Below are 24,698 nucleotides of genomic sequence, written 5' to 3'. Positions count from 1 at the left end.
AGAGCTACAGAGACCTAAAAGAATGGGAGTAGCTAAATTTAAGGATGGATAGTGGGGAGATACAGAAAGTTTCCAAGCAGGTAAAAGGACATTGCAGCCAGGGAAGTTAACAATTTTGAAGTTAGAGCTGCCTGACAGCTCAGTACTGGAAGTGATTACACAACCTCCCTAGGCAAACTTCTGTTTTCTAAGAAGCCTGTAGCAATGAAGCTGACAACAGGTTCCACAGAACTGTCTGGGGAAGTAGAAGTGTTTGGTAACTGAATTACAACACACAGTTGAAGAGATCTCAGAAAAGTAATTTTTGTTCAAATACCCAGAAGTAAAGAAGAAGAGAGAGACTGCCACTGCCTGTAACTGGCAGGAAGTATTGCAGCAATTTGCTTTCTGGTAACATTCATTTTTGCTTACTTAAGTAGTGAATTTTGCCAGCTTTAAGCTCCAAGTTAGATAACACTGAAAGCTACTGCTGCAACAAAAAACAGCCCAGTGGAGATAAACACATGCCCTACTCCAACACATCTAACTGTACTTCATTATCATTTGAGACTCTCTTGGAACTGACACAGATGAATTTTCAAGAATGGTGCAGAAATTAAGCTAAAGAGTGTACAGGAGCTGAAAACACATCCAGCCTGTGTTGTCAAAAGCATTACAGGTGAAAAAACCTTACAGATGTTAAAATGTCAGATCCAGCTGACACCCAAGGTCCAGGCAGGAAACAGCTATCAAGGCATGTGAAAATGGACTGAGAAATTACAGTATCCTGCAGTAAAACCACTTTTCTGGTTTGTTAGGGTAACTGGACACTCTGTGTGGGGAGACAGGGCTGTTTGCTGAGCCCTCTCAGCAGATGTGCCACATGTTCCTTGGGCTCCTTATGGGATCAGCTTTTTAGGTGACACAGACTCTCTGGATCAGCTGATTGTGACAGCCCTTGCTCAGAGCTCTGCTATCATGTTTGCCTGAACTTTCCAGGGAGCAGACTATGGCTTTTAGCTGTGCTTGGCTGTTTTGATATGGTATTTGATACTCATCTGAGAGAAGCATTGTACTGTTCTTTTTTTAAAGTAGATCCAGAAAACAGCACTGACCCTGGATTCCTACACCATAGCCCTCACCTCCAAACTACATCAGCAATCATTCTGTGCTTACAGACTTCTTTGCTTACAGGAAAAATAATAATTAAAAACCCCACAAATAAGTTGCTATATGCAATAGTTTATATTCATACCATGCACTCTCCACCGAGGAAATCAGGGATAATCTCTTTATCAATGTAATCCAGCAGTCCCCCAGGACCCTGGTAGTCATTTCCAGCATAAATAAGGAATTTCTTCCTAGTGTTGTCATCAATGAATGGACTAACCTACAAAGAAACAAAAACAGAACAGGCCCTCACATTTTTCTCAAGTCAATTTACATTGTTTTCAAGTCAATTTTGAAGGACTCAGTTTTGATCACCATCCTGGTTATGCAAAGTCTACACCACAAAGAAGCCAAATTAACCAACTGTGTAATCAGGTTCTTGGGTGGTGCTTTTTAACCCACCCCAGGAATCCTATCTAGAGGACATGCTTCCAAATGGCAACATTTGCTGCACATACAGCCTGATCTCTGAAGTGCTTTCACAGACTGAGAGAACTGAGGAACACCTTGGATTACACACATACCAGTGTCCAGAGAACTGGGAATACTCGAGGTGCTCTTAGGATAAGCAGACGACCCAAGGTCTCAGGGTAATTAGCTTCAACCACCTCAATGATTCTCAGCAAGGCCTTGACACCAGGTCTCCATAAATGCCTCATGTTCAAGCCTTCCAGATCTACTAGACAGGTCCAAGAGCTGAATTTGAGAGAGACAAAAAGAAAAATCTCAATAATATCAAATTCTCCTTGCTTATGCAAGTGCCTAACAGACTGAAATGTGGGGAGCCTCTGTGTATTTTGGTTTCTTCTGTTTTAGCTCCTGTTTTAGTGCTGCCTGTAGACACTGGAGTTGAAGGGGTGTGCAATGATCACTCTGCACACTCCCCCACAGACATTTTAGATTCCAGATAAAAGTTCAGTTCATATGAAGGGAAAAAAAAAATCCTGTCAACAGCCCAAACATTAAACCATTGCTTTTACTGGGAAATCAATTAAGTGGCCATGCTGCTGCTCTGAAGCAATTTAACATTCACAGTGCAGATTTTCTACTAACACAGAGCACAATGGTGCCAATACACGTCAAAGCTAATTCTGTTTGTCAGATCTCAGGGAAGGAAGCCTTTTCTATAGGAAGAGATATGTTCTTAATACTAACTACTGAGCTGCAGCATGTGTTTCAGTTTCTTTCCAAGTTCAGGTCTCGCCCTGGGCAGGAATTCAAGCTTTACAGCTGTGCTGCACCAGCCAGCAGCCATTACATTATGCATAAGGCTTCTATGAAACACCAAACCCTTCTTTGTTCCACTTTAAATGTTTAATATGCAGCCCTTTAAGATTATGGCTACAAATGAAGATCCAGTAGGCAGCAACATTCAGCTGTTACCCACGAGACCTCTCCCTTGGATTTGACCTCCCTCAGGGAGCTGGGGCAGCAAGTTCTGTAACAGGGAAAGGATAAGCAGGCACACCCCACATCCCTGGACCTTACAGATTAGGGGAAGGAGGCAGAAACTGGAGAGAGCCCAAGAAACATGGCATCTTTCCAGGGCTTGTTCTGCCTTCCTTCCGTGCCCTTAAATCCATTTTGCATTTACCACTTTCACAAGTGACCCCTACATTGACTTAGAGATGGGCTAGCAAACCACTTTTGACTGAACTTCATGTGAAGTCATGCCACAACATGGAAAACTAGATCCCAGGTTCCACAGGAGCCTCATGACCTCACCTTGGATTAACAGCTGAGTAGCCACACATAATAAATGAAGAATGCAAACCAGAACTGAATGCAATGAGCCTTGGCGTGGACTACAGATGAACAAGTGACATGGAAGCCACACCTTAAAGTACTGGAAATATTACTCATTATATTATCATGGCCTGATTTTTGGCAGCCTGCACCAATGCCCAGGGCCTGTAAAATCCCCACCTCCCAACAGATTTGTGAGTTAGGCTGCACTGCTCTGCAGACATCCAGCAGTAGAAGGGAGCACAAGAGAAACAGCCCCAACAGAACCATTATGAGCACAAGACCAAGACTACTGGGGCAGGTGTTGTGCGTCCCTCCGGCTTCCCCAGGCACATTCTCTCTAGCTCCACTAATTGGGGAGGCTCTTAATTAACTGTATGATTGCACCTGCATGTGAGACACAGCCTACCCTCTGCTTGTTCCATTGCCTGACATTCCCCCCATGCAAGCAGTTAATTCCCACAGAGCAGACTTTACCTTATTGGCCTGCCAAACACTTTTGTATTCTCCTCACATCGCCTCAGCCCTTCTTCATTTATTGAAAGAACCTGCACAAGAAAGAATGGGATTTAGAAAAGACAGTCTCAAACTCAGTAGGTGGGATAAAGAAAATATGTTTATATCCAAACACTAATTAAAACTATAAGATCAAACCAGCATAAACATTTCCCCCCGCCAAAGAGCAAACCAGAAATCACTACAGTTACCCTTAATTACTCAGAAATTAAAGCCTCTTTTGAAATCACAGAAAGCAACCTTGAAACAGAACTAGGGCAAGCAAACAAAAGTTAGTGTCTGCTTGGAAATGCCACTAAGAGAGAAAAATAAAATACAGTCCCTGTCTTTTAATAGTCACTATGGCTACTCCTGTCATTACTTGGAGTCAAAAAAAGTTAGTTCAAACCTGGAATTCTGCCAGCTTTCTGCTTGGAAGCTGAGCAGATCCACAGTAACAGTCTGAGTGATGCCTTTGGAGAAGGCAGGACTACAGGCAAGTACTTTTTCTTTAAAAATTCATGATTTTTATCCTCGGAGTACAGGCTTGACAAAATTCTACTGTGGCATTTTCTCTTCTGTACAAGAGCAGAGACTGGAGCCTGAAGCCCTGCACAAATGCAGAAGAATCTGTGCAAATGCCACTCAATAACCACGGGAGCTGCCATGAGTTCTCCCTTTCCTTCAGCCTGCAGAACGCACCAGGAACAGCGACCAGGGGGTTTCAGACGTATTCCAACCAAAAACTGATGGCCAGAGAGCCCACTAGAGTACGTGGAGGGGTGGATGCAGTGGCAGAGGGGATTTCTAAATGAAAACTGCTGTTAGGGACACTCACGTAGCGCAGCAGGGCCTCCTCCCCCAGCGCTCGCACCAGGCCCTTGGTGTCCATCTGGCCCAGCCTCAGCACGTACAGCGGGCGCCCATCTGCACAGAGACACAAACCACACAGCAAGAGACACTTGAGAGAGCTGCTTCGGAAAGATTCAGGTGGAAACAAACCATAACTGTTAAACCACCCCTGCAAGAGAAAGAATCAAGAGCATACAGCAACATAAACATCACTCTGTGCAGCCACACCAACAGATTACCTGTAAATGAGCTGCTAAATGGAGATATCCTGATCCGGAAATAGCTCCCTGACCTTCATGGGAAGTTCAAAGGACTTTGAGTACATCAGTACACTCCAGAACTTGGTATACACAATTAATGACACAGACTATTCTTAGCTGGACAGCTCAGGTACACCAATGAACTGAAGCTTTTCCTGTAACTGTAGAGCTGCAAGGAAGGCTGCAAGGCTTTTATCACATGTGCTCTGGAGAGTTTACAGCAACCTTTCTGGAAAAATAGCCATCCTGACATCTGGGAATTAATGAAACCAAGTGTGAACCCAGAGCCTGCCCTCTGCAGAGTCTGCTGGAGGGAGCCACACTCCAGCTCTGTCACTGCACACTGTGCAGAACTGGCACACAGCCCTGCTAATGCAGGTTAAGCCTGGTGAGAACAGACTCTGCTCCAGAGATCAGCTTCAGCTGGACCCTCTGCATTAGAGCCCAGCCTTTCCACAGTCAGCAGGCACACTGGGGCAGCCTGGCACTGGCAGGATACTCAGGCATTAAGGTGAATTACTCTGTTAGCTGAAAATGAGAATCAAAGTTTGCATTTCTGGCTTTTAGTTGTACAAAACAGCTCCCAGCCTCCTCCTAAAGCTGTGATGCACTTGTTAAGCTTTGCTTCATCTACTCTAATACAAAGGCTCAACGATTACCAGCTTATAAAAGTGACTGTTAACATACAATATAAAAAGAAGGGGAAAAAAAAAAAGGAAGCTTTCTACATAGAAATCTCCCTCAAGTCTTGTTGTCTGTGCAGCTTCACTCCCCTCCAACAGCTGCAAGAGAGGTTATCAAATTATCTTTAAGTCCTTTGGGACACAAGGAGAGAAACTGCAAAAATCACACTATTAAAAAAACCAACAAACAACTGAAACTGCAGAGTCAAGGCAAGATATTTATTTGGCCAAGACACCGCCCCCATGGAAGTTCACAGTGTTTTATGTTTTATCAGGTGGACTAAAAGAAAATGTTGTTTTAACATCAGCACACACTTATCTTGGAATGTATTGTTTAGCTTTTGAAACACTAAACAAAAACTGCTATTAAGCTTCATAGCAGGTCTCCTTCCCTTCCTCCCAGACACAGATGCCTCCAAACCCAAACTAACAGCTCAGTAACCCTGATCCACCCAAATGACACATGAAGGAGAGTGTCAGCTGACAGCGCTTTGTTAGCACTGTACAATTTATACTCCATTAGAGCTCTGTGGTTTTAAAAAGACTTTAGATTGATTCCTGTCAAAATAAAAGCCATTCAGATGTATAGAAATCTGTACTAATTGCAAGCCAAAATAATAACTTCTTTTCTTTAGCAGTGATAGCTCATTCTACACAACATGCTTCATTATCACTGCTGCCTTTGCTGTAGCACTAAAAGCCACACAGCATTCAGCCAGCTTAAGTTTGGCACATTTACCATACGTAGGAGGAAAGGAGCAATACTAGAAAAGAGGGTTTAAAAAAAGAACCTACCACTGTAAAGCTTTAAATTATAGAGAACTGCTCAGTTCTGAAATGGTGTTTCCATTATTGACAAAGCCATGCTTCACTTGTGGGCATGCTGCAAGAGAGATCAAAGGAACTGCAGGGGAAGGGAGGGGGCATGAAGTTCACCACAAGACTGCAGAACTTCTCAGAAGAACATTAAACAAGCTTTTGATGCATTCTGCACCTTTCTGCTCACTGGCAGGACCCAGTCGTGTGCTATTGACAGAGGAAGGACAAGTCCCTTTGCAAAGGACAGACAAGGAACGGGCTGAAAGGGAGAACTTATTAACAGGTCTTTTTCCCTACAATCTTTTTACAAGCATGTTCCCATTTTCCATTTTCGCAGTCTGAGGTCTGTCAAACCCGGAGCAGCAGGGAAGAGCCATTCAAGCTCTGTGATTAAACTTCTGCTGCGTCCTCCCTGTCTCCTGGCCACTACTGCTGACAGCATCCTGCCCTGTTTCATATGCTGCTGGAAAAAGGAAGAGCTGAGCAGAAACAATGGTGCCTGGTGGGAAAAGACTCAATCAGAGAACAGTAAGAGATCATTTCCTTATCTAAAGAGCCCAGCTTGCCTCAAGCCACAAATTCCAACGTGTTTCATTTCTAGGTATGTATTAGCAACGAGATCAGTGCACGATAAAGCAGAGGGACAGAGGAGTGTCAGGCTGTGGCTCACAGTACAAAGGGAATTCAGCCAAAGCTGCTTCTCCTCTTAAACAAACCTGCTCTATTTGATGTTTTTGCAACATTCCACTTCTCATCATTAAGCTGATTGTAATGTCAAATAAATATTCATTTATGCCATCAGCAGACTTATGCAACATCAGAAATAAATTGATTACAAAGATATACTTATTTACAAACACCTTTTAATCACAGAAAGAGCACACTCAGCATTTGCCTAACGCCCCTCTAAGCATCTCAGAGCACTACAGAAGTGCAATTAATCCTTTTTTTTAAGCTCCTGGCAAAGCTGATTTAAGTATGTCAGTATTAGTCAGAAAGACTCTGATCCAGGACTCTGCCTCCAGCAGCTAAAGGCTGGCAAAGACACTGGAACAGGCTGCCCAGAGCTGTGGATGCCCCCTGGAAGTGTTCAAGGCCAGGTTGGATGGGGCTCTGAGAACCTGGTCTAGTGGAAGGTGTCCCTGCCCATGGCAGGGAGACGGAATAAGATTCTTTTAAATCCCCTTTCAACCCAAAACATTCTATCAATTTAAGTGTCTTTAGTACATAACAACTGAGAAGTTCTAAAGAGCCACCTCTAGTTAACAGAGGGACAATTACCACCTTTGATTCAAAAGGTAAAAAGGCTGTCCAATACATATTTTGTACTGAAACCATACCTTTGTCATGGTGATGCCAGCCTCCTGCATAGTAATCCTGGAGCACTTGGGGAGGATTCCAGGTGTCCAGAATATAATCCACCTGATGCTGCTTACGCCACGTCAGTGACTGGCAAAGGATCTCTCTTGCTTTGTCGATGTTGAAGTCCCGAGCACGCAGGAATCTTAAAATGTGCTCATCCTTTGGGATCTATTAACAAAACCAAACCAAATTTTGTATTTAAGGTTTGAAGCAAGAACAACAGAAGCTGAAAAATGTGCAGCCCTGCACCAATGCAAGAGGATGGTGTGTAGCACTGGGAGTTACTCAAGAAAGTCAGCCTTTGTTTGAAACAAAATCATGAGTCCTGTCAAGCACTGCAGCTACATAAGGGATATAAGCTTCATAAGGGATATAAAAAATTCATGAACTCTAATGTAATAATTTCCACCTGTATGACCATACCAAGCCAGTCCAATTTAAATAAATCAGGACAGAACACAGACTGTGTTTTATTGTTAAGTTAGAGGAAGCTGAGACACACATGCAAATCACAAGGCACTGGAAAAACCCCAGCCTTGCTATCAGCACTCCACTGCTACCAGTGTTTTAGTATTTAAGACTATGAGGTTTGGCCAAAACAAACAAATGTAAAAATAAGGTCATTGTAGAAACCAGGAAGACTTATAGAACTGATGTTATTCCCCTGTGGCAGTTTAACTGACAGTCTGAGAGGCTTTCATGGTAATTATTGAAACACCTCAGCTGCACAGTCAGCTGGACAGTCACAATGAACTCCTCCTATTACCACTGCTTAAATTAAGGTTTTGATCATGGAGGGCCACTTAGCAGAAAGATTCAGCCCTGGGGGTTGCGGCAGGACTTTTCCTCATGCCCACCTTGTGTGTCACACTCTGAGCCAGGGGACACCCCCAGGAACTCACTTTGCCTTTGTGTGTCTCCTGGAGCCACTGCCGCAGGCGGATGAGGCAGCTCTCCTGCATTGGGGTCAGGTCCCCCAGGTACCTCTTGATGTAGTCTGCATCCAATTTATCTAAAAAGAGATTACAGGTGATCAGAGTGGTCCAGACCTGACCTAGGCCAAGCATCAAGTGATCTGATTTGTGCTGTCTCAAAGTGGCCGCTGTGTTCAGCGCAGTCAGAACTGAACAAAGTTCCTCTCAATCAATGAAAAGATGAGCAAGGCAATAAACACATGAAGAAAAAATTCTCCTTCTGCAGCAAAGAAAGGAGCAAAAGCAGACATTTGTAAAAGTATTTTGCCAGTCTACTCAGATTCATTAATCCACAGCACCACTGGGCTTGCTGCTTCTAGAAATACTTAAGCTTTGATCTCCCAGTGCAAGAATCCTCCCAAATTCTCAGAAGACTTTGTCTAGGGAAGTTTCAGCTGTTTCCTCCCCATCATTCCTATAGTTATACCCATCCCTGAATTCCAGGGTAAGAGCAGACTGCTCATCTGCAACTCAACGAACAGCAAAGAGTTTTTCTGCCCATACCTGATCTCCACTCACAAACTCAGCCCATAACAGCTGCCTGAGCTCTGCCATGTGTCACTGCTTGGTGAGCCCACACTCTAACAATGCATGTCACCAACTCAGGGCCAACATGGAGCTCTTCAGATGCCCAGGAGAAGCTCCCCAGCGCCGAGGGCCTCTCCAGTACAAAGCTTCCCAGTAAAACACATCAGACCCCCATACCATCAGGCGTTCCTGTGGTGGGCTCCGAGGGACTGCTGGAGGTGTTGAGGATCTCCTTGTTGTTCAAGCCCTCCTTTGTGGCAGACTCTGGGATATTAATGGCAGGTGACACTGGTCTCCTTGGGTGGGATGTGCTGCTCTCTGATTTACATGCAACAGGAGGAGTCCAGCGAGGGACAAAAGTTATTCCTTCTTCCTCCAGCTGCTTCAGGTAGTACTCTATTATTTCTTTTCCCTTCGAAAAAGAAAACTTACTTCAGCTACTGAAAAACCCACACATTTAGACACAAAAAGGATTGGGCTGCAAATTAAGTGATCAGACCTCTAAGGATTTCACTTTTAAGATCCCTACACAGACACATTACCCCAGGCCCTTCAGCAAAGCAGCCCAGCTTTCTGAGCAGAGCAGCCTGTTACTTAGCAGCAGCCTCATTGTCTTTTGGTAACTTGGAGCCAGGCACATCCTTCCCAACTGCAGGCTCACCTTTTTAATATTGCTGGTGTATTGCTTCATGGCAATCTTTTCCACTGTGCTTTCAAAACCAAAAAAAGATTTGATATCCAGGCTTGCTGACTGTTCAAAACAGGTCCAATCTTCATTGTCAGGATGAACCTGCAAGTCAAAAGGTCATACAGCTCAGTTATCCAATTAGGTACTTTTTCTCCCTCACAATATTTGAAATGTCTCTTGTTTTACAGGTTTATGGAGTCAAAAACATTCAAGTGGAATTTGCATGTCTTGCTTCACTTACTTCACAGTTGGGAAGAGGCAACACCAAAGGACAAAAAGCTGAGAAGCCCTTCCATGGTCCCACATCCCTTTTTTTTTTTTTTGTCTTAGCAAAAAAGGGGAGGGTGGAGAAACACAATTGCACCAGCCAAGAGCCAGAGAACTGCACATTTCTACACTGTCTCAGTCCAGATAAGGGCTGGGACTGCAGGGTGTGTGTGGAACAGGGTGAAAGCCTCCACAGGAACTCTGCTGTGGCTGATAGCCCGGGGCCAGCTAATCCAGGCTGAGCCCTGCAGCAAAGGCAGGGGCAGCATTCCCAAAGTGTTTCCAAGAGACAGCCAAAACACTGTTCCCCCACTGACCTAGGGGGTACTTGAGCATTCTGTAGAATGAAAACTGTTTTAGTTTGTTTTCCCATGATAATGCTAAAGACAGAAGTGCACACTCCTCACTCAGCTGACACCTTCCCTCTTAGCTTATCTCTTGCTTTACTGACATGATCCTGAACACAGACTTTTAGATGGACTCGACCTTAAAGGGCTTTTCCAACCTAAACAATTCTATGATTGATGATGACACTGTTACAAAAAGCTGTTTTTTAAACCCTCTTCAGCCAAAATAGATTTGTTCAAGCAATTTCTAGGCCAGGCTCTGAATTTGTCATTATAAAAACATCACGAAAGGCTAGACTTCTGAGCATGTAACTGGCCTGATGCCTTAAGGTTCCCTTCCCCCTCAAAACATGCTAAATTTGGCTAAGAACATGATCAACACTTTATAAGGAGACAACTACAGGAAAAAAACCCTTTTCCATTCATTTTCTCCTTCTGCATTAGGGAATGGGAGTTACAGGAATAGCTTGTACAGCCTCAGTAAGCACAACTCATAACATCATTTAATAATCTTCCTGAATTTTAGAAAATTCAATTATAAATTACCTTTAATAAAAATGAACTTCTAGAAACAATTTCTTCTTCCATTAAAAACCTGGGTTTGTATTTACCTAATTTCTTTATTGAGTAGAGCAAATGGGCATAGAGAAGTGTTTTGTACATATTTTCCACATGCACTTTTCTGTACAGCATTTCCCCTGTTTAAACAGAGCTTTCACATAAAAATTGCAGGTAAGTGGCAGAGTATTCCTAAATTTACCCTGGAAGTTACAGCAGAAATAATTATAAAAACATTAGATAATAGTGTCAAGTGGGTTTGGCATCCAGAGATCTTTTAACCACAAGTTAAACACAACAGAAAATGTTATGACCTTAAAAGAGTGCTACAATACAGATAAACCAGTCACATTTGTTAGCTTTGATCTGACCTTTAACATCAATTTGAAGTTCTACTGCTACAGTGTGTGCTGTAAGAGCCCATGAGGATGGGCTGAGCCATTCAGAAATAAACCAGGACCAGAGCAGAGCATCAGGCCTGCCACCAGACTCCTCTCCATTAAAATTTGCACTGAAGACCAAGAACAATGGGAAAAGATAGGTTAAAACATAGCTGAGTCAGTGAATTTCTGTCTGAGCTAGCAGAAGGCAAATCAGCTGAACTTTCTTCTGGCAGTTCTGTCAGGGTGTCATCAGCCACACCAAGTCCCACAGTGCTGCTACAAAGCACAGATTTGCCTAAACAGAGCTGTCAAACAGAGCAAATTATGTTTTGTTCTGCTCTCTGAGAAGATGCTCAAGCAAGAGGGTGCCAAACGTGTCTCAGTTCTTGAAGCAAGTTTGTCACATTTAACACTGACAATTGTCACTCAGGCCAGTGCATTGGTTATTTTTTCTTGCACAGCAAAAGCCAGGAACAACCCAAGCTCTGTTTGAGTCCTGAGATCTGAACACTGCCTTGGCTCCATCTGCAGCCCCACCAAGGGCCTGTTGTTACTCACTGTGTAGGAGCAGTGCTCGTTAATGATGACTCTGTTAGAGAAGGTCTCGTTGTAGGCTTCTATATGCAGAGTCCTTTCTCGCCTGTTCAGAGAGTTCTTCTGGACAAAGTAGACGTAGTCCACTCCTGCAATCTGGGGAAGAGGCACAAATTCTGTTATGGTACAGTATTCAGGTGAAGGGATATCCAGGAGGACAAAGCAGGCATTTCAAATCTCATCACCTTTTTCAGCAGCCGTGGTGCATCGATGTCCAGCTTGCAGCGCCGCTCGATCACATGGATGGCCTCATCCTCGCTCTTGTACTCATTTACAGTGTCACTGGCTACAAACATGGGGATCAGAGGGCATGTAGGAAACCTTCTTTCATACGCCTGTCACGATGGAAAGAGAACAAACAACCATCACCATTAGTTCCTGAGGGTCTGTGGAGTTCCTTCATTAACGTCACCAGCATTTGGAGACTCAATGCCATTCAGAGCTTCCGTGGAAGGGGCTGAGCCTTCCTGAATCCACATTACAGCTGAAAGAGTCCCAGTGCATTCCAAACAACCCATTTATTAATATGTTTCTTGCCAGTAAGGCAGCTTTTAAACCACACAAAATAACCCATTTGTCCCCTCCCTCTGCAAAGGAAGTTATTCATTCTGTACCATGACAACCCCCTTGATAACAGAAAAATCAGACCCTCAAGTTCTAAAATACCACAAGACAAAACAATTATGTCTTGGATTAAAAAAACCCACTTACTAATTACCGGTGTTTCACCAAGCTGTCTAGAGGGATTTCATACAGCTCCCCAAGGTCTAATAAAAACATTTCAAAAGCTATTTCTTAAGCTAATAGAGCTTTCAAGCTCCCTCTGCACAGAGTGTTCCTAATGATTTCACTGCAGTTTATCAGTTCACAGTTTTGTCCAACAACAGTCAGTCTAATACAATGAGCTCATTTTACACTTCTGAAAATGTAAAACTTCTTGCAATAATGCAGAGCTAGCAACAGCTTTGGTTTTGGTTAAAGAACACAGTCATGTAAATAACTTTATCTCTTAAATACTTGAGATACAGAGAAGATGGTATTAAATCAGACATAGGATAGTAAAGGATTTGGGATCAGTAAAACAAGTAAGAGGGCGCTATCACCACTAGTAAACTTGTTGGATTTTGATTTTAAAACCACTGTGCCTGGAGAATACAAGACAGCTCTCTTTTTTTCCCCTTTTTTTCACAGTCTCTAACGTATCTCTACTTATCTATGGCTTCTTTTTTTTTCCTCATGGGATAGCAGTGAAGTAACTAAATCTTTAGCCTGCTTTCCATATTGTGAATTCCTTCGTTTTTGCTGCTATCAGAACCTCATTGGCTTTGGTGAAGAGGTCAGATTTTGCAAGGTGTCCCAATGCAGAAGAAAGCTTCGATAAAATAAATCTGAGAGAACATCATGCAACAACTCTTTAAAAGAGGTAAAATATCCACTCTGTCCCTTTAGATGATTTCAACTACTCTGAAAACAGCTGGGCTGCAGCACCAAGAGGAAGAGGGTGGGGAACAAAACAAGCAGCAGCTGCACAAAGTATGCAATGGTGGTGCTGGAACAGAAAAGGTCTCTTAATTCTCCCTTTAGAACAATTAAAATACTTCAGTTTATTACCAGTGTTCAAACCTAGTTTGAAGGCAGTGTTGCTATGGTGACAGTGGTGTAAGGCACTAGAACAGTGTCAGCTTTTTCTCCCCTTGTGCGTATTTTTAAACCATTTTTGCAGCATGACTGTCCCGAGTTCATAAAGCTCCTCTGTAAGGCAGCACAAGTGCAGCCAGGGAAGGGGTTACACACAGTCCCTGCTCCAGACCTCATCTGTGCACAGCTGGGTTGGTTTGACTGAAGAACAGCAATAATTCCTGGGCTCAGAGATGTGTGCACAATAGCAGGGACAGAGCATTAGTGTTATAACACAATAGTCAGCACTGGGGGAGAAAATCTTTCACAGCTCCAAGACAAAGGGAGGATGGGGCCTATTAACATGGAATAAATTGTTCCTTTTGCCCTGTTGGTATGGCAAAGAAGTTCTATTTCTTTTACAAGGCTCTTGTTCTGGACAGAAGGCTGTACATTTTAGCTGCTCAGCCTAAAATCTCAGCCCTCTTTTCCTGAAAAAGTTCCAGCATTCTTGCTAAACTAATCTCTATTTTAACTGCAATGACTGTAGTTAAACGTTGTTAAAGTCAGAAAAAGATATTTCTAGAAGCAGAATTTAGAAGTATTTCTGGTTTTCAGATTGTTTTATTTAATACTTTTATTTGAGGACCTTATGTTACGATTATTATACAGACAGGAGAGCAGAGGCAGAAAGTATCTAACATTTTTCTCACTTTTTTCAGTCTTTTTTACATTTGGATGACAAGTTATCCCCATTTGAACAGCCCCCTTTATGCCAAAGCCTTTGCAAGTCTCCTTCTTTGCACATATTGATGCTTTTCTCATCTTAGTCCTCCAAACACTTTGTGTCTGCCCTGTGAACGTTTGCAATTCAGAGCATTACCTGCTCCTGAGTGTTTGCTGAACTGTGAACAAAAAAAACACCCAAGAAGATTCGTTTCAAATGGCAAGACTGAATTGAATGTGTTCGATTTGGATGAGAACAAAATAATTATCTGTCAAAAGCTGGCAAGCTGAATGTTCACAGCAAAGTACTTCAGGGTTTCCAAGAGATTTAACAGTGACTTAGGATTCTTTCTCCCTAAAGAACATACACGCAGAAAACTGTTCACAGTCGATTTTATTGGGCTCTTAAATTAGTCTGGTTTTATTTCTTTTATGTCCCACTGCCAATACATGCTTGTAATGCACCATTTCTCAGCACAGCCCAGTTTGAATAAAAGGTGATTAGAACAAACCATGCCACATCAAAATATTCAATGTGATTCAAGCCCAGCTGTGACTTCCACAGGGGACAAACTGCTCTATTTCACAGCACAGAGTGGGCAGGAAAAAACTGCTAAAGGCTACAGGACACTGACAGATCTTTCACCACAAATCAATGCAGCACAGGAACAAAACCTGTAATTTATGGTACAACACAGCAAGAGCCACGTGAGTCAGAGCAGCACATGCATGGCCAAGACTGGAGCTATTCAGGGAGCACAAGAAGATTAAAGAAAGATCAAACACTGCTTTTATTTTCCAAGAGAACTGAAGGGATTTTTCTGCATTACTGAAGTGTTTTGAAACAGAAACTTTGTCTCAAATCCAGCTTTGCAGACAGGAAAGAACTGAATTGCATTATGTAGTATTCCTCCAGCAAGCTGATAAAGAAGAGTTTATTATGAAATATTGTCCCTTCCTTGTATGACAGCATTGTGGTCAAACCTGGACAGATAGGTCTCTCTTCACAAATAAAATCAGATATTCTACACCCCTGTCTCAGTGTTCCAATTCCACTGTACAGATACAATCAAAGACAATTAGTTCCTCAAAAGAGAAGCAGCTGCAGAAATGCAGGAGTGAAATGCTGCTGCTGTAGCACTAAATGCACCCAAGAATGGTGTTTCAAGGACGTGACACTGTTACTGTTTTGTTTCCCTCCTCACATGTAACACAGAGCGTGTGGACACTGAGCACAAGTCAAAAGCACAGATGTGCTCATCCTCAAAATCCTGCAGCTGCTGCTGGGCTTGACGTGAAGTCACAACACCTCCGTGGCTGAGACACCTGTGTAGAGATCTTTCAAAAAGTGATTTTGAGCCTGCAATTCTGCAGGTCCTCAATAATGTACCTTTACATTTCCCACCAGCCTCTGGAACATTTGTGTACTCTGATCCATTAGAAGCTGCATTGTGCATCAAGAAAAACACAGTCTGGTGAAGCAGCTTGAACCACAAATTTAACTTCCTTAATGCATGTTAACAGCAAGAGCACTGACAAGCATAATTTCAACCAAAATAGCACTGTAATAAAGCTTCTTTTCCAACTACTTCCCTTAGCAACTCATGCTCAGAGTAGAGTCAAAATAACAGGATTTATTCCAGTTTTATCCCTGCTAGAATTTCAGCTGAGTGTGAAGACATGAAAGCAATTCAGAAGTCAGACTATTTTAAACCCATTGCAGTCGCTTTTCATAGCAAAGGGCTATGCTGCCACAGCCCTTAGATTTTGGAATTCTAGTATCAGGAATAACAAGTTCCTTTCAAAATACCACCTTTAAAACAGCGTTTAGGTATGACCCCCAAATCAGTTTTCAAAGATTTCTGGAATTTTGCTTCTCAAACAATGCCTAGGGCTAATAAAATACCTTGATAATAAGCATGTGCTCAGTCCTCAGTAGGCAGTCATTCATGCAAATAAATTACTCAGCTTCTCTGGCCAGATTAATATTCCCAGTCTCCTGCCTTCAAGGACAGGGATTACTTAGTATTTCCATTAAGTGAGTCAGAACAAACTTCTACACTTATAAGAGGAAAAAAAATATTCCAAGCAACCTTAAGCTGTGCTGTTCTGGTAGGTGAATCCTCCAAACAGAAATTCTAGCCCGGTGAAATACAAAGGAATTTCAATTACCATTGAGAAAATTAAGCTTATTGAGTGCTTTAACAGCTTAATGGCATGAATCAAGCTGTTAAGATGTTTTATTTCTTTTTGATGTTTTCTGTCTGAAATTGGTGGCAGAGCAGCATTCCAAGAGCAGCACCACATTCTCCAAGGGCACCTCAAGAGAGCCCACAAACAGATTCATCCTGGCAGTCCAATCTCAGTGCTAACTTTAATTTCTGCCTGCAGCACCTGACCACGTGTGGGTACCAATGTGCAAATGCAAGCCAAAGTTCACTGTGCTCCCCCCATGCACTTGCAGTGTGTGGGATTTCTGAATTATTCATAAACACAAGAAACAAGAAGGGGCACTCAAGCAGGATGCTGCCCTGGCTCCAGAGGCTGCATTCCAGCAGCCTGATCATTCCTGCAGAGCACTGTATCTCTTCCTCCCCTTGCATTACATCACTGCAGATCAATAGGAAAAGCAGCAACTCATGGAAGGGCAACCAAGAGGTCTCAAATTCTTGGCAGATGAACTTGGAAAGAAACAATTCTGGATGAACCCTCACAGATCAGCAAATAATTTTTCATGCTCTGTATTCTGCTGTTCAGAGCTCTCTACCACTCCCTTTGCAATCCATACATATGTATAAAAATCATGACACTTGTTCAAAGCAGTATAAAAATTGTGAGACTTGAACAAAGCGGTGTGATCTCGGTGCCAGTGTCTCTGAGGGATGTTAGCTCACATGGGAGTGATCAGCTCGGGGGCGTGTGTGCAAGAGAGCAGATGGTTACAGTGGATACACCTCAAAAACCTCCAGAAATAGAGCTTTTGGTAAGGTAACACTCCCAGGCACCGGGAAGAGGGAACGTGAACCAAACTGCACGTTGGAGAAGCACAAATATCTTTAACATACAGGTAGTCAGCTCTGGGAAGAGGCTCCCCTGTGATGCCAGCTCTGGAAGGACAAGTTCTCCAAGGACACGTTCAGGGTCCCAGCAGCACAGCTCCCTTGGCTCTGTGCAGTGCCCTTCCCTCGGAGCAGCTCTCCACAGCAGCCCTTGCTCAGGAGACTTTAAGTGGATTTTCTCTCTGCTGTGTTTTCACTTCATTAAACGTTCTCATTTACAAAGAGAGGAGTTATTCTCTTATTGCTGGGAAATAAAGGTTGCTTGGCAGCCATTCAGTTCTAGAACTCTCTCTGGAAAAGATGGAGAAGGCTTTAGCTACACAGACTACAGCAGAAGCTTGTGGGGACTACGGGCAATCCAGCAGGAGAAGCAGGGTCAGACCTGTCAACGAATGGCTGTGTATCATCTAAACAAAAATTTCCTTTATGTACCATTTCTGGTCCTCTACAAATATGAGGTTGTTTAACTGTTTAGCACAGTCTATGCCATCAAGATATGACTAGTCAGAATGTAAAGAACACTATGACTTACTTTAAAAGGGGAAGAAAACAAAAAGAGTTTAAGCCTTCCACTGCAATTTCTACTTTAAAAAAGTGTTTTAAAGTGTTCAAACAGAACTAGAATAAATACACTACTCTATAGGTTTCCAGCAAGATTCACCCATGGTGAACCTGCTGGCTATCAGAGCAAGATCAAAAAACAAAATGTTTGCTTAACCATTTATCTATCACTGAACTGGATTAAGCAATTAGAAAGTACATCAGGAAATACCTTGTGTGGAAGCGATTTGAATTAAAAATGATAACTCTTCACCTGAAAGAGAGCTACTGCAGAGATTTTAAGAATTAAGACAAATGAAGCAGGGAGCAAGCATTCATTAAAAAGGAAGGCTCTGTTCCATCTTGGTTTGTTAAAAAAAAAATTCAATCACAATGTCCCACATTCAAATATACCTTTGTTTAAATACATTCGTTTTGCAACAGGAAAAAGCTCTTCCACTCCATGCAGAGCAAAATTCCACAGAAAGGAGGAAAATCCTGCCTTTCCAGGCAGAGCTGTACTTGGGCAGGGTGTGAGGAGCAGAGCTGGCTCCATCTGAGAGCTCTGAGGGCATGGCTGCCCCATGTGCTGGGATGCACTCTCAAGGATTCCCAAAATGAGAGCTGACATTCACCTGGCAAATGCAAGTGGCCCCTTACTTTAAGCTACAGGGGAAAAAAATTGCACAATTCTCCTTTTTCCCCATTACACCTTCCTACAGCTGCATCCTGACCTTATTTTACTTTGTCCCTCTTGTATCCTTCCTCCACTACAGTCCAAAAAAGCATTTTACCCTGGGGTGGCACAAGTCATTCACAAACACAATAAATTGTCTTCACCCTCTGTTCCCTGGTACAATGAAATTTGTCCATCTAAGTATTAATGATGGCTATTAAGTGTATCCAAGATAAAATAAATAACTCCTTTGTAAGTTACACCGAAAAATCAATAGGACAAGTCAATATTGGTAAGACATTCCACTCCATTTCAGAGGCTAAAAAGTATTCCTGTTTACAACAAACTGTAAGAACTGACCTGGAACTTTCTAATTAAATGATCTTTAGTGCTTAAAGAGTCTTAAGTTTACAGCACTGTTCATATCCAGTCTTCCAAAGCAAAGAATTCCCAAATAATTGCCCAAAATAGCCCAACTCCTTCTACTTTGCAGAAGTACATTACATTCCCACCTTAAAGTTCATAAACAATGGAGTTAGTCTAAAATTTTCATAAAGGAGCATGTCAAAGTTTTATGTAATTATGCATCAAATCTTTGGACTACAATTACAATGGCTTTTTTGTTTTTGAAGTTCTGGGGTTTGTCTCTTTTTTTTTTAACTCTTTTACTAGACCACACAAACACATTATTATCCAAATCGGACAAGTACTAACAAGAATCTACTTTGCACAGATGTTGTTCATGAGTTGTAATTGAAGGTTAATTATTTCTCAAACAGCAAGAGAAGCAATCTTGAAAAACAACCTTGGATGTTCTCCAAGGCAGAGATCAGAGCTTTCAGGTAGAGTATCTGGAAAGAGAAATTGTCAGTGGTTCAAAAACTTACTGCAGCAAGATATTCAGATTCTTCAAATGCTGTATTTATGATACTGCATTGAAGCAGTGCTCAAATTTACAGCCCAGGTCTACATCTCTTCTTCTCAGAAGATCCAGGAGAGACTTCCCACATTTAATGAGTGCTGACCTCCCAAACATTACAGGGCCCTGCAGTCTCTAGACACTCCTTGGGCTTCCAACACCCACAACTGTTAAATAACCCGTGCTCTAAGCTGCCCTTACACCCAACAAACACTGAAGATCACTGCAGAAACCTTCTCATTAACACCACCAGGGCTTTCCTGGGCCTTGTTCAATCATAAAGTGCTATGAGGACTTGTTCTTTTCAGTATTCTTATCTCAAGAAAGCATCTGAAAGCAGAACTGACTTCGCAGCCAGCAAATTGAGCTTTCTCAGCTCAACTCTTCTTCTGTGGAATGGAAATGAAATTCCTGAGAAACTCTCCATGAAAGCAGGAGTTGAGGAAAATGAAGCCATCTCTAAGCAGAGTGAATAAGAAAACGTTTCTTTTCCTGACATTTACCAAAGCCATTAATTCTTGCCCTCAACAGCTCCCCTGTCACTCAAGAGGCCTGCATGGAAGAAAATGTTTTATTAAGTGTACAGAAGAACATAATCCCTGCTCGTTCTTGTCTTCTCTTGGTGCCTATACTTGTTTATAGTATAAATATATGGAAAGGAGTTCAGGCTCCGTAGTGTTACAAAAAACTTATTTGTGCCTTGAGAATATCCATAAAGAGGAAGAAAGGATGAGCAGATTTATTCCAATACATTTAATTTCACCCCTAGCTTAATTATGTAAAGCCTCAGATTCTATTTTCATACAAAAAGAAGAGGGTGGGACTGCTCTGTCCATTTTTACATTTAGCTGTATTGGAAGCCCACAGTACTTTCAAGTTAAGTAAATACCTTGTTAAGTTTCTTGCATATTTCAAATAGACTCTACCTGTTAAAGTGATTTTGTCTTCAGTGGATGTCATCACTGAACAAACAATACCTATTTGTTCTACCAAATAGGTTAACAGCCCTGCCACATGCCAAGCAGGCAATTTGCTGCTCAAATCCTAGAAACACAGCAAGAAACCTCCCAGCTCCACATCCATTCTGGAAATTCCTGAAAACAATGAGGACATTGCCCATAACCACTACAAAATAACCCAGTATACAGACCAAACTCAAATTCAATAACTGCTTTGTGATCTTGTATGAAGGACTTTGATTCAGTAAATTAAAAATCTCTATGGAGACAGGAAACAGCAGAGAAGTTATTCTTGTGCTCTGGCTCCACTAAGTTACTCTGAGACCATAAAAATTTAGAGACAATTTTTTCTTGGCTCCTGGCTTCAAACAGCACTTACCACCACTCATCCAGAACACTAGGGATGTGCATGGGGAAGCAAAACAACCTTTCAGAACAAAGACAGAACAGAGCTTCATCTCCACACAGCTCTGCAGACATAATCCAGGTTACTTCACACCTATTTCATCTCTTCCAAGTCTTCTGCAGTGCTAAAGGAACAGCTTCACGTTAAATTTCAGGCATAATCATAGTGTATATACACACAGCCAATCATAAAAATAATGAAATACCACTGAAATGGTGTTTTAAAGGAAACTTCAGCTCGATAGCTCACGGAGTGTTGCTTACACAGCACATCACCCACCACCCTGGATTTCTGATAGCAGGATGTTTCATGTGTTAAACTGCTACAAAGCACGTCCAAGTGAAAGCAACTGCATCAACACACAAATAGCAGCATTTCTGTTCCTCTCCGTGGTTCAGGCAGCATTTCCAAGGTTACAGTGCTGATCACTTATTGGCTTTAATTACATTCCATAGCTTGGCATTTGAAACAACCCCAAAGGCAACCCTGCAGGCCAGTTCCTGTAACCTGGCTTTGAATCCCATCAGGTGGAATGCACTTGGAATCAAACTCAGTTAAAACCATTGAGTTCAACCATTAACTCAGCCCTGCCCAGTCCACCCCTGAAAATACCACACTGCTCATTACATCCTCCAGATCATTCCAAAATGTCACTGAAACTGGACAGATCTCCAAGGAAACTCGACACAGCATCCACACCATCTTCCCAAACTTTGGTACCCACTTTAGTTTGTCTTACTTGTGTTTGAACTTTTTTTCCTTTGAGGTCATCATGCAGAGAAAGCATCAGGAGTCCTACTGAAACCAAAACATTCTTACTGCACAAAACATGACCCCAAACCACGTGGAGTTTGGGACATAATCTCAGTTGTCAATCATAACACACTGCAATAAATTCACCTCTGGTACCTGTTGCACAGAATGCTTTGGAGAAATTCAGGCTAAGAATCAACTAGATAGGATTATGCATATTAGAATCATTTTCATGAACAGGATTTAGAACTGATTTTCTACTGCTGTTAAGTTACAGCAGACATCAAACCCTACCTACTATCAAAAAGATAGTAACAATTTCAGGGGAAAAAAAAAGCACATTTCCTTGTAGTGATTTAAAAAGTTTACACACATTTCAGAGTTTTAGATTACCTTCTCTGCAAATCAAATGCTAAGCAAATAAGTGCTTGTTTTTCCTACCAGCACACAAGCCAGAAATCAAAAGGATTTCACAGACAGCTTATTGAAAGAATGCTCCATTTAGACAGCACCTGCAACTAAATATCAGTAAAGTTCTCAGCTTATCCAAGGAAATACTTGACAATATATGTTCATTAAGCATTTGTGACAAATCTGACTTATACTAAGAAAGCATAGATTCACTTAAGGCTGCCCAAAGCCAAAAGCAAGGAAGGGGATAGAAGACAAGGCAAAAAGCAGGAGCAAAAGGAGTTTCTGGGGGCCAGGAAGGTCTGCAGGGAAGTCCTCTGTATGGCAGCATAAATGTGTTGGCTACAGAGCCAAGGAATCTCAGCTTCGGTGTTCAGGGTTTTCAAGCATGCATAAAGTTACTTTAATATTTCATTAAAGTAATTTAGGCCTTATAAATAAAGCAGGAAATTCAGAACAGGTTATGAAGCAATCTTCTAGGTAAGTGGAATTTTACTGGTAGTTCACTGTTGAGTCATTCAACTTTGGTCACCAACTGACCAAAAAAAGCAAAGAGCCTCTTTTTCTGCACCAGAAAGAAACAGCCAGACTCAGAAACCTCAATTCTCATCAAGGCTGTGACCAGTGCAGTCACCCATGCAGGCTCTTTCTACACAAATCACAACTCTATCCCCCTCAGTGCACCCTTCCCATTCAACAGCTGGGCATTTTGATTTCAGAAAGTGCTCAGAACTTTTACCAGAAAATTACAGTGGCCTGATACTGCATGGAATGACACTGGAAGGGAACTGGCTCATAACTGCTTAAGAACCACTCTGCTACACACAGAGATTCCACCTTCTTCCATATAAAAATTAAAACTTTGATGATTTAATGCAATTTTATTCAAAGTTTTGATGGCAAAAGCTACACCAATTCAGTGGGTAGAACAAACTGGGGATAAAGGATGCGACCTGAACACAAGGGCTAACATTCCATCTTCTATCTGTAAAAGATGATCTTCAATAACCACAGACATGCCTCAACATGACTTTAATTTGAGGAGTGGTTACTTTAAAACAGATTTGAGTCATCTGTGGTTTGCTTAAATAAACTCACACAGGTGGAATTGTGTAATAATTGATTCTTGTATGGGAACCTAAATGTCCATCTTCAGAAGACACCTGAATATGAGGGCAGGACAGAGGAGAAAGTGGACAGCCTGTGTAGGAGTCTGAGTTACACCTGCTTTGCCTTCCAGGCACACACAAGTGGATCATTAATTCTCTTCCTCCCTTTGGGAAGTCCAGAGAGCCCAAAGTACCCAAGTGCCACTCCACTAAGAGTGAGCAAGACAAACTTCAACTGCAGCCTCTGCACAATCTTGAAATCTCTAAAATGAGAAGCTAGAATAGAGAAGTTGGGCAAGTACCACTCCTTCCTCAAGAAAAACAAAAGGTTGAGGACAGAAAACTCAACAACCACGCTGAATGCAAATAAAAATTTTAATCTTCCTTTCCTTTGGAGTAAGCTGGGAAAGCCTGATCATTCAGGTTAGGCTGGCTTATGACTGAGAGACCAAGATCAAATTGCTGGTTAGAAAACAATTGACATTGCTCTGGTCTAGACTGAAGGTGGAACACCGAGGACAGACTTTAGAGCTGTGCTGCTCCAAGTTGCTCTTCAACATACACATATCTTCCCTGGCCTCGTGGGGGCAACAGCAATACCAGATGGATTTGCAATGTCACTGTAACTTGTTTATTTCAAACGCATTTACAACACTATTCTATATTCAAGAGAAAAATACCTGCCCTGCCCGTGTTCCAAGCAAGACAGATGGAAATCAGCCTGGCCCAGGAGCCACGTAGCTCGGGGCACAACACTTTGTTTGACAGAATGTGCCCTGCAATTAAAGTCAATTCAGTAGTTCCTACCAGAGGAAACTTGGCTTCTGACCCCAATTGCACAGGACACGACTGCTCAGGCTCAAGGTTAAAGTACTCTGGAGAAAAGGCTGACCTCCAAAAGAGCATCACAGCAAAGGCTGGCGACAGGCCAGGGAAAGCTTAAATGCCTGGAGACCAACATGTGATTACTGAGGAATGTGAGCTATTCCCAAGCACTTCCTATTTCTCTGCAACACTGGCAATACACAGCCCTTTATATAACACAGGAACATATCTTCCTGTGAATTTTTTAAGAGGAAGACATAAAACCAACTGTAAATCATTAAGCTTGTCCTACCGTTTCTTCTAATTACCATTCCTTGTCTTACAGCAGCTGAACAATCACAAGCATGCTCTGTGTTGCCAACAGGCATTTCACAGGCACAGGGTATTGTCACATTGAAAGCACAATTCGGTGCTTGGCTTCCCCTTTCCTTTTCCAGTTAACAAAACTGCATGTCTGGTTCCTCTGCAGTCAGTTTTTTAAAATTCAGCTGCAATCCCACTGTGTCCACTGAGGATCTATTTTTAGAACAGTCAAATATTCCTAGCTGCTCTATTGTACCAGCTTGAGTCTCACTTTTATGAGTCCTATAATTAGTATTCGTCACTTGTTTGGTCTTAGAATCACAGACACTTTCAATAAGGTCTGTTACAACATGTTTAACATCTGGAATATGTTAGGCTATTTTTAATAAAATTATTACTGTGCAGACAAAATCGAATTTATGAGTGGAGGAGGACAAGATGACTACAGCACTGCTACAGTGTGGGCTCAGAATTCCTCATTAAACCATTGCCTGAGAGGTTAAAGAGTTGTACTACCACAAGAAAAAGTTTCCAGACTTTTTCCCCCTTCCATGAAGGTTCAGTGGAACAGGTTTGACTTCATTGCCTCAGACTTCACCCACCAGGTTTTCATTTGGCCCAGAGGCAATTGGTCTCTAAGCACTGCACCCGTGATTTCACTCTTCCAAGACTATCATTAGTACAGTGAGC

The 24,698-nt window shown here is 42.2% G+C and overlaps 1 protein-coding gene across 1 annotated transcript in view; it reads right to left on the bottom strand.

The window, feature by feature from the left end:
* SEC14L1 (SEC14 like lipid binding 1) overlaps nucleotides 1–24,698 on the bottom strand; it is a 41,240-nt gene that overhangs the window by 5,515 nt on the left and 11,027 nt on the right. Inside the window, exons 3-12 of the mRNA XM_005526805.3 lie at nucleotides 11,891–12,040; nucleotides 11,670–11,801; nucleotides 9,530–9,658; nucleotides 9,046–9,280; nucleotides 8,269–8,378; nucleotides 7,345–7,534; nucleotides 4,229–4,317; nucleotides 3,373–3,443; nucleotides 1,674–1,845; nucleotides 1,235–1,369 (exon numbers count right to left, since the gene is read on the bottom strand). Coding sequence (XP_005526862.1) covers nucleotides 1,235–1,369; nucleotides 1,674–1,845; nucleotides 3,373–3,443; nucleotides 4,229–4,317; nucleotides 7,345–7,534; nucleotides 8,269–8,378; nucleotides 9,046–9,280; nucleotides 9,530–9,658; nucleotides 11,670–11,801; nucleotides 11,891–12,040 — 1,413 coding nt within the window. The remainder of the gene's footprint in view (nucleotides 1–1,234; nucleotides 1,370–1,673; nucleotides 1,846–3,372; nucleotides 3,444–4,228; nucleotides 4,318–7,344; nucleotides 7,535–8,268; nucleotides 8,379–9,045; nucleotides 9,281–9,529; nucleotides 9,659–11,669; nucleotides 11,802–11,890; nucleotides 12,041–24,698) is intronic.

Source organism: Pseudopodoces humilis, chromosome 21 (genome assembly GCF_049639895.1).
Source record: "Pseudopodoces humilis isolate 2021_Gansu_Grassland_sample_001 chromosome 21, ASM4963989v1, whole genome shotgun sequence".
In the NCBI taxonomy this organism is placed as follows: Eukaryota; Metazoa; Chordata; class Aves; order Passeriformes; family Paridae; genus Pseudopodoces; species Pseudopodoces humilis.
Note: the sequence above shows the minus strand (reverse complement) of the source record. Positions and strands in the feature narration are given on the sequence as shown.